At 35.7% G+C, this 10,680-nt stretch overlaps 1 protein-coding gene across 1 annotated transcript; it reads right to left on the reverse strand.

Annotated features, from left to right (window-relative positions):
- Positions 1-357: 357 nt before the first annotated feature.
- Positions 358-2,945, reverse strand: LOC133826279 (uncharacterized). Its single transcript, XM_062258794.1, has 4 exons — positions 1,900-2,945; positions 1,048-1,792; positions 670-969; positions 358-417 (listed from the first exon to the last, which is right to left on the reverse strand). Exons 1-4 carry the CDS (start codon positions 2,943-2,945, stop codon positions 358-360), a joined length of 2,151 nt encoding a protein of 716 aa, XP_062114778.1.
- Between the last annotated feature and the right edge of the window lie 7,735 nt (positions 2,946-10,680).

Genomic DNA, 10,680 nt, shown 5'->3' on the forward strand with positions numbered 1-10,680 from the left:
AATTGAATCAAATTTTGAACCACAAGGCTAAATGGTATCAAATTTTTATCCATTAAGCTCTATTTATAATCCAACTTTATTTAACCAACTATTTTTTAAATTTAAACCCCTAAGCTTAAAATTTAAACCCCTATGTTTTAAATTTAAACACCTTGCCTAGAAATTTAAACCGCAAGCCTTAAATAAATAAGATTAACTGATAAATTTTTTCATAATTTAAAGATGATAATCTATCATCTTTTATAACCTTTTTCTATCAAATTCATCTCTCACTAATATCAATTCCTATTTTTCATAAATTAAATAGATAATAATATAATAAAAAACAAATGTACTTTAATAAATGTATAAACATTCTTATCCACAAGTCCACAACGCAACAAATATGTATAACATTGCATCTTTATAGTCTTTAGACTGCAACAGATAACAACAGTTCATGCTTTCATGCATAATGCACTGTACTCAAGGACAATAATCAATCTCAATGATCATGATATGTATGAAATTCACAACTCAATGTTATCCTTATTTTAGAATTGGTTGGTTTTTACAATTCTTTCTATTATGCCCCAATATTCCGTAATTTCCACACTTGACTGTTCGAACATGCTTGGGAAATTCTCCTGTCGATGGAATTCTTTTTTTCTTGGGACGTCCTTGTTTTACTTTGAATTTTGGAGCTTTCATGCTATCTCCTATAATTTCATCTGGGACACTCCAATCATCTTTATCTGGAATAGGATTAATTGATCCTACATATGTCTCTTTCAAAACAGAATTTTTATACCAATTTGAGCAAAATTTGTACTTGTCCAAGTACTTGCTTTCAATTGTTGCAATAGCATGTGCACATGGAATTCCCTCTAGTTGAAATTCATTACATGTGCACATATGTTGTTCCAAGTCGACAACAAACACTCGATCACCATATGTGACACTAGATTTCATTGCATCAATTGCATCTACCTGTGAAACAATACAATTATTAAGCAATAAATTTAAAATCCAAACAAAAAGAAAATAAATGTAACTTTAATAACATACCTTCATTCGAAATGCCACATCAAGTTTGATCTCCATTTCATCATTTGCCCATTTTGTCACCTCAACAAATTGGTTAATTGCTGCTTCTTTTCTTGTTGAAAACCATCTTTGAAGCATCTCTCTTATAGCTTCTATTAACGACGTTATAGGCAATTCTCTCGCATGCACAATTGCTGCATTTATAGATTCGGCAATGTTACTTGTAAGAATGTTATACCTCTTCGTTGGAAAGAATGGCCGAGCCCATTTTTCTGGTTTTGCTTCCAAAAGATAAGTAGTCATTTCAGGGCTAATTTTCTGTAATTCAGCCATGGCAGAATAATATTCTTGAGCTGAGTACGCTCTTGAAGCAGGTTCAAATATGGCATGCACATGTAATCCCCTAAACTTAGTCCTTAGATTTTGCTTCAAATGGTAAAGACAAACTCCATGATATACACCAGGATACACTTGTTCAACTGCATTTTTGATGCTTTTATGCCTGTCAGATACTATGCACAAGTTTTCTCGTTCTCCTATTGCTTCTTTTAGTCTTGTAAAGAACCATATCCATGCATTGTCATTTTCTGAATCCCCAATTCCAAAGGCGAGAGGAAAAATTTGATTGTTTCCATCTTTAACACAAGCTGCATACAGTGTACCTCCACATTTCATCTTTAAAAATGTTCCATCTACCACTATAACTGGTCTACATTGCTTCCATCCATCTAATGAAGCCCCAAAAGCAATAAACATGTATTTAAACCTGTAAAATTTAAATAAAAAAACAACCAATTCGTAGAGATGTAAGATATGGATTGTAATCAGTAAAGCCTTTAATATAGGAATGCGAATCATAAATATTATTCATACCTGTTTTCTTCATCTTTACATACTCTTGTGATAGTTCCTGGGTTGGCCAACTGTAGCATATACAAATATGAAGGCAACAATGCATAACTTTCCTCATTTGACCCTCTAACATCATCAGCTGCAAGTGTTTTTGCTCTCCAAGCTTTATTGTATGTTACACCTACCCCATGTTCATCTCTCATGTCTCTTATTATTTGCCTTGGTCGATAGGTTGATCCTGGGTCACGAAACTTCTCTTTGAAGTAACTACTGATGACTTTTGCACTTGCTTGTCTATTTTCAAAATTTCTGTGATTTAAGGAGCATGTGTGGTGTTTATGGTATTTGATAACTCGAAAGTAGTCTGATACTTTTGAGCTTCTTGCACGTACATACCAGCCACAATTCTCATCTATGCATTTTGCCCAAAATGCTTCTGAACATGATTTTTGAATTCTGTACTGAAAGTGTTTCTTGATGGCTATTTTCGCAAGTGTATGTTTTAGATCAGTCTTATTCTTGAAAACATAATTGAGTCTTATGTATTCAATCTCCATATTCGGCAACACATGGAGAGGTGATTGAGCTTCTTGCCCGTGTTCTGTAAATTTGTTGGATTCTTGTGTTGAGGCGCTCTTCATCTTGCTAGTGCTTGCAGTATTTGTATTGGGGTCTGTGAGAGTCAAACTTTGACTTGTTGCATTGCTTGCTAAAGCAGATGGAATGCTAGCTTCTCTTGGCAAAGAAATGGTTTGATTTCTCTGTTCTACTTCAACGATGAGAGGACATTTTTTCAACTCTTCCACAGTCTTGTTCAAGTTTAGATAAACTTGTAAATTCTCATCACTTTCTATCTTCATTCCTTTGCTTGTATCCATATTTGCATGAAAAATCAAGTTTGTTGAAATCAATCTTTCATTCAATCTGAGCTCTTTGTATATCTTGTTTACCAATTCCTCATACTTGATATCCTTTTCCACCATCAATATTTTCACTTCATGATCAATGTATTTGTTGTTTGCATTCCATCTTCCGTTAAAAACTACAAATAACATTATCTTATCCATTCCCTGCAATAAAAAATAACACAACCATGAGAGCTTATTGCTTTATCTTGGATAGAAATTAAAAAAAAAAAAATCAATTCAATATACTTTTTGCCTTAACTTCGCTCATCTCAAGGCAAACACAATTTTTGCAAAACTAAGTGTCAATAATATTTGTGACTCAATAAGAAGAATCAAAGTAATGCAAAAGATGTTTTATCGTGAAGATGAAGATAATAATGTTATTTTACAACAAAATTTAAACCTCAAACATTCAATGGCTAAAAATTTAAACTAATACTTTCATAATTTACAACATTATTCTTAAAATTAGGATTCAATGTGCTGAACAACAAAGACTTTTTTAGGATGCTGGAAATAATTTTGGCAAGAGAAATGGATCTCAAAAAGAAAATGACAGAAATAAGACAAGTTGAAGAAGTACTAAAGCAAAGGCTGGTCTCATCAGAATAACAAGTATACTGCATGGGAGATGAAACAGAAGATGTTCGGGAAAAATTGTTTGTGGTGGATAATATGGCTGTGGTTTCAGTGGGAATTTCAAAAGAGCTGTTAGGTCAATTGCAGACACTCCAGGTAAGTTTAAAAAGTTCACCTGCTCGGCTGAGATCAAAGCTGGAAAGCAGCAATGCAAAATTTAATGACTTGCTTGTTACATAGACAAACAAACTAAAATCCAATTTGAGAGATACTGAAGATAAAATAATTCTTGCCAATTCAAAAGCCTTTTACTTTGGGGTGATAAGGTCAGATTGCTTGATAAAGAGCTGAAAGAATCTGAGTTTCTGCTGCTGAATGCAAAGTATTCTGCAGATTGGAGTCAGGAAGAGCTTAATGCTCTATGTTGCATAATCAATGAAGTACCATCTTGCACTTCTATAAGACCAAGAAAATGAATAGCAAAAAGTATATATATTGTGTTGTTGGGAAACAAAGAAAATCGCTAAAACTCACTTACTCATGACATATCCATAAAAGGAATTAAGAATGCACTTTCGAGAGAGTTGTAAAGAATCATATAATAGTTTCTAGTTACCATTTTTATTACATAGAATAAAAATAGTTCATGATCTTCCAAAAGTAAATAGATGTTATTCTTTGCATAAGATTTTTTGTAATGTGATAGATCTTTCTTAGGTAATAACAATTATATCTTAGTTTCCAAATCCAATAATGAAATTTCTCAAGAACAACTTTATTAATAACAATGAAAGATTTACAAATGAGCATATGAGAGGCTCAAACTCTCATACCACAGCCTTTTCAAGAGGGCTGATATCTCCACCAAAGTTTAAATTATAAATCAAGTATATTTAAACCCTTAGTTTTGAAATTTAAACCATTAAGCTTTACATTTAAACCACAAGACTTAAAATTTTAACTACTTTCCTTAAAATTTAATCCGCAAGTCTTAAATATCTTAAAATATGAACAACTAAACTTAAATGGCATCAAAATTTAATCCACAAGGTTTAAGTTTTATTCATTTAGGCTTAAATTATAAACATACTATATTTTAATCTATATAATGTAATGTATGAATCTAATATAAAATTTTTATAATTTTAAACCAAATGTCTTAAAACTTAAACCACTATTTATAAATCTGAACCACAAGGCTTAAATGACATCATATTTAAACCACAATTTATAAATTTTTATTCATTTAAGCTTAAATTATAAACCAACTATCTTTAAACTCCTAAATTTGAAATTTAATCCACTAAGCTTTAAATTTAAACCACAATGCTTAAAATTTAAACCACTTGCTTTAAAATTTAAACCGCAAGCCTTAAATGGCTTAGATCAAATGTTTCATGGCATTTGTTTGGTAAATTGTAGACACCCCAGCTAAGTTTGAAAAGTTCAGCTACTTGGCTAAAATCAAAGCTTGAAGGTTCCAAGGAAGAATTGAAGGCTAAAGAAAATTATTTCAGCAAGCTGGAAAGGAGCAATGCAAAATTTAATGACTTGCTTGTTGCATAGACAAACATACTAAAATCAAAATTGAGAAATGCTGAAGATAAAATAATTCTTGCCAATTCAAAACCCTTTACTTTGGGTGATAAGGTTAGATTGCTTGTTCACCTACAATGTGCAATAACATATGCCAAAGCTAGTCAAGACAAACAAATCCTTCTGTATTCTACAATAGCTGAGCAGTGAGGGCAGAGAAGCCAGACAAAGGAGTTTTCATTGGAGGGGCGGGAGATTCTACCACTGGAGCATTTCTGTGAGAAGTGTCGAAAGGCATTGAAGAATCAAGAAAGTAAAAGAATCAAGGGAAAGCTGAAGAAGAGGATTAATGTTTTTGGCTCATAGCATTTAAAGAATAGAAAGTGTTTGATAAAAGCTCTGATCAAGTAATGGATTGAGCTTCTGAGCTTTGTATTTATAGAGTTTCATTAATACACCAAAACAATTTTTTAACAGCTTTATCCAAACCCAGTTGTTCATTTATGTAAACAGTTATATAAAAACAAACTCTAAATTAATTTAACAGAACCTTAGTATAATATCTAACATAATCATGCCAATCAACGAAAGCTTTCATTGAGTTCAAGCTACAGACCTTCAACTTTAATGTCAGAATAAAATCTAATTCTTTGTTCAAGTTGGCAGCAGTTGTTTGTTTTCTTAGATCAAGGCTTGATCTATCAAGTACAAACCTACAGAAAATATAAAATCAATTAAACCAACAATTTTGGACAAATAGGTACAAGAATAATGATCCCAGAAATGGCCAGCACACATGTCAAACATCAGACAAGTTTAAGAATTTATTCCAGTATATTTAATTCCAAATCAAAGAGCCAAATGTAGCATTAAAATAAAAACATATAAATCCGAAAATCATATAAACAAAGATCAACAAACTCTTTTTTATACCAGAAATTTATAGTTTACATAGAGGCATTTTATCAACAAACTCCTAGCACTATAAATTTGTGAAAATGAAGAAAAACTCTCCATGATAATAATAATGATCTCAATGGCAGATTTTTTGCAATATCATAGTCACAGTTTTATTGAGTAATTTTAACAAACACTTAGAAGGCAGTTTTATGGAATATTCAATTTCATTTAACTTCACTAAATTTTTATACACACATGAATGTTAATTTATATGTATGATTGTATAGTTCAAAAAAATTTTAAAAAAATAAAAATTGTGAAAAGAGGAAGAGAGAAAATTAGTCTCAAGCAAGGAGGGAGAACTCACCAAGCAGATTGGAAATCGCTGTGCAGAGGAACAGAAGAAGAAATTTGATGAACAACAGTGCAGTGAAGAGGAAATCGCTGGTGGTGGAGAAATTGTTCGATCGAAGAGGAAGCTATAACTATAAAACCGGTATGGGTACGAGTAAGGGTAATATAGGAATCAGAGCTTTAAAACTGGGTATATTTAGTTAAGATATTAATGCTGGATATATTTAGTTAAGTATGCCCAAAAACGGGTAATTATGAAAAAGACCCTATGATATGACATTCACTCATTTGCTTAATATAAATTGGGACACCAAAATTAGACAAAAAAAAAATCTTGAATCATGATTAACACTCTGTTTTCACTTTTATATATATATACATCACCATATATACTTTATCTTTATTCTATTTTTTCTTAGTTGTTATTATTATTATTATTCTGGAAATTGGTGGTGAAAACACCAAATTTATAAAAAAAAAGCTGCACTTATATAATAAAACAAAAAATTTAGCGGAAAAAATACTTAACATTACATTTTGGGAGAGAATGTTAATAACAATTTGTTTAGTAGATTTTAATTTATGATAAATTAGCCGTGAAAATACCAAATCTTTCAAAAGAGTTCCATTTATATACTTACTCTTAATTTATGAAAAACTTTAAAATTATGTGTTTTTAGGATTTTTTTTTAAATATTTCAAATTTTATTTTATTGAAAGGACTTTGAAACTTTTTTGTAACATGACTATGTGTATTAGTATGCATGTCGGCTCTGATTAGGTTAGAATGGAATAATCATAATTTTGGCCCGCTGAGGGCATAACTGTATATATATATGTGATAAATTGTCGAGACCACATTATTATGTGGATATATTTGTAATCTGTGATTCGAGGCAATCTTAGTGAGCAATTTAGCGAAAAAGTCACAGCGGGGATTTATACCCGGCTCGGGGCGAGCCTGGGGGTATTTCTGGGAATTTAGAGAATATATTGGAGTCTATTTTGATATTGGGGAATATAATTGGTGATAAGTTAGGTGTCGGGAGGTAAGCGGAAAATATTAGAGACACTCGAGGAATTAGCGATTGGGTGTAATGACCAAAATGCCCCTAGGTTGATCTAAAGGCTTAGGTATTATGGGAGGGTATTATGGTCATTTGGCTCATAAAGGATAGGGGTTAAGTGCTGTTTTGGCTTTATGCCTCGGTGGATTGTGTAGAAAGAGCTGTAAGTCTGAAGGAAAGAAAGGAAAGAAAAAAAAGGAAAGGAAAAAAAACAGGGTAATTTCTCAAGATCGGTTTGAGTCTTCTCCATCAATTTCTTCTGGAGATTTGAGGCTAAAATCCAAAGGAGCTTAAGGCTGAGATTGTATACTTGGGGTCTTGATCAGGTTGGGGAAACTAGCTGAGGTTGCTCATCAGTTGAGGTAAGACTTTGAGGTTAATATTCAGTTCTTGGTATTGGTGTTGAATTTGATTTCTAAGCAGAATTTTGTGGGAATTCTAGGGATTTGAGGCTAAAGCTTTGAGGAGGTGAAGGCTAAGCTAGTGTGGAGAATAACCTAAGTTGAGCTCATCCATCAAAGATAAGAAACTCTAGTTTCAAGCTTTGTGATTTTTGTGGTTTTGTTGAGATTTTGAGCTTTAGGTTCAGCCATGGTGAATTTTGTGATTTGGAGTGCATGTGATTGATTTTTGTGTGGTTGGGACTTATGGGATGAGTGGAGGATGTTGGGAGGCTTGCTTTTAAGTTTGGTTGAGGTTTGGTTGATTTTTGAGTAGGTTTGGCTAGGGAAAATTCAAAGGAGAAAATGTTGTGCAGGGCTGTGCTGTGACTAGCGCTACAGCGCTAGTCACTGGGCGCTGTAGCGCTAGGCTATGTGGTCTGGGGCATTTTAGGCTCTGTTTGTAGCACTGTAGCGCTCTCCTTAGAGCGTTGTAGCGCTACCCTGTTTCCAGAAAGGGGTTTTTGGGTTATTTTCAAGGGTTTTTACCCGGGGGTTCGGGGTTTGATTCCACCACCCCATTTGGTGGAATTAGGGATTCCCGGGAGCTCGGGGTTGGTCCCAAGGCTAGGTTTTGGATTTGAAGTCTGGTGATGATTCTGATCTATGAATGTGACTAGGTGTACGCTAGGGCTCAAGAGGGATCGTGCTTGAGGATCAAATTGAACAAAGCTAGCGAATCTAAAGGTAAGAAAACTGCACCCAGTTATGTGTTTGTGATGGGACTAAGAGCTCCCTATATCTATATGATGTCATGGATGGTATTATGCCATGGGACATGTGATAAACGGCCTAAGGGTGCCGTAAATAATATTTACGCACAGGGCGCGGCTCGACCACTAGTAGCTGAGGACAGCTTAATATTCATTGAGTTCGGTTTAAGCGGGTCGGAGTCAGTGGGATAAATAGAGGGTGCGGCCTAAGGGCGTTAACCCTAGTTATCATATGTGGATTGATTATTGATATGAAATGATATACTTGGTATGCTATATACTTGATTAACATGAATGCTTAGATTGTTGAGTATGTGCTTATGCGGTATGAGTTATCTGATTGTCTGTTCAATGATTATGCTCTGTTATTGTGTTTTCTTGCTGGGCCTTGGCTCACGGATGCTACGTGGTGCAGGTAAAGGCAAAGGCAAGTTGGACCAACCTTGAGGTGGAGAGCTGCGGGGCTGAATGTACATAGTCAGTTGTTCGGCCGCCACGGCCGAGGAGTGGAACAGGACGAGAAATGCTTAACTGTCTGTTTTGCCTTAGAATGGCTAATCACTATATTTAAATCTTGAATCTTTTGTGAACAGTCTTTAACTTATTTCCTTTGCGATCCCATGTAAAAAGAATGTTTATTTAAAAGAAATGAAGCTTTCGAGACCAAAATCTTTTAACCCTAGTTCAACTATAGTTTCGATAACACGTTTTGAATTAAATGACTTGATTAGCGAGTTTTGCACCTTTATAAACACACAGTGTAACGGTCTTGGCTATCCAGGGCGTTACAACTTGGTATTAGAGCGTCCTAGGTTTAAAGGTACCTGAAGTCTGGCTGGACATGTACATTCGCCACGAATGACAAGCTCGACTCAGGGTTTGGTAATTGTGTATACATGACTATATGTTTAAATGATTTAAATGAGATATGATTGTTGATATCTGTTTGGTTAATAGGGAGCATGAGATACTGATAGGGCCTAGCCCTTGACTATTGCATGATGATATTGGGGCATGCTTATTAGCATTGCTATGCATGTGAATGAATATTTGGATAAATTGTCATATCTTGATTACTTGTGGGTGTTTGGGGTTCTAATGGTGGATTATGGAAGGATTATTACCCTGTCATCATAGTCTGATTGCCGAGTCGTTGATTGCAGATTGACTTGGACAATTATGCGTCCAAGAAAATCTACGTGAATAACCGGCAATAGGTCTTAGACTAGAGATGATGACCAGGGCCAGACCCCTCCGTTAGTTTCTGAGAACTGGCAGCAGCTTATGGCAAACTTGCCAGCTCAGCTACAGAGCCAGGATGAACAGATCCAGATTTTGTAGCAACAGGCTCCATCAGGAAGTGTTGCCCCCATTGTGCCACCTGCAGTGGTTCCTGTTGTACAGCCAGTAGAGGTTGGGAATAGATGGGAGCCGTTGTATGAGCGGTTCAGGAAGCAACAACCCCTGATCTTTGAAGGAGGACCTAATCCACTGAAAGCTGAACAGTGGATGACCATGATTACTACTATTCTGGACTTTATGAGGGTAGAGGGACATGACAGAGTGGCCTATGCCGCATATATGCTGAGAGAGGATGCTCGAATCTGGTGGGAGGTGGCATCACAGACTAGGGATGTTACTACTTTGACTTGGGAAGGATTCAAGGACCTATTTAGTCAGAAGTACTACAACGTTGCCATCAGGGCAACGAAGGTAAATGAGTTAGTGGGGCTAGTGCAGGGCAGCATGACAGTTACAGAATATGCCCTAAAGTTTGATAGGCTTGCGAAGTTCGCACCCGACCTTGTGCCTACCGATGCAGCTAGGAAGGACACATTTATTAGAGGGCTTAATGCTATGATAGCCCGGGATGTGAGAATTACAGTAGTTCCTGGAGGGACAACTTATGCCCAAGCTATAGAGAAGGCTCTTACCGCTGAGGAAGCGGAGAATAAGATATGGAGAGAAAGTGCAGCGAGACGGGAGGGCCGCAGGGCGGTGCCTCCATATTTTGGTTCTGGTAGGGGCGTAGGCCCTAGTGACTTGAAGAGGAAGACCCCTAATGCTTCGACCGCTCCTGGTCCTAATAGGAGAGATCGGGGTAGTCACGATGATGCATGGAGGACTTATCCTGAGTGCACGAGGTACAAAAGATGCCATCTGGGTGAATGTCGGGCTAAGGCCTGTTATGTGTGTGGGGTGGTGGGACACCTCAAGAAAGATTGCTCGACAGTGAAGAAGGGAGATCCAGGGAAGGTGGACAGCTTGACTCCAGCTTGAGTGTTCACCCTGACGCGGGCAGAGG

The sequence above is a fragment of the Humulus lupulus genome, chromosome 1 (assembly GCF_963169125.1).
Source record: "Humulus lupulus chromosome 1, drHumLupu1.1, whole genome shotgun sequence".
Lineage (NCBI taxonomy): Eukaryota > Viridiplantae > Streptophyta > Magnoliopsida > Rosales > Cannabaceae > Humulus > Humulus lupulus.

Bases quoted from the DNA above. Each gene is read 5' to 3' on its own strand.
- LOC133826279 (XM_062258794.1), bottom strand. From the start codon at position 2,945: ATGGATAAGATAATGTTATTTGTAGTTTTTAACGGAAGATGGAATGCA. The intron at 1,793-1,899 runs GTATGAATAATA...TAAATTTTACAG, and splicing joins TGTAAAGATGAAGAAAACAG to GTTTAAATACATGTTTATTG. The intron at 418-669 runs GTAAAACAAGGA...TATCTGTTGCAG, and splicing joins TGAAAGCTCCAAAATTCAAA to TCTAAAGACTATAAAGATGC.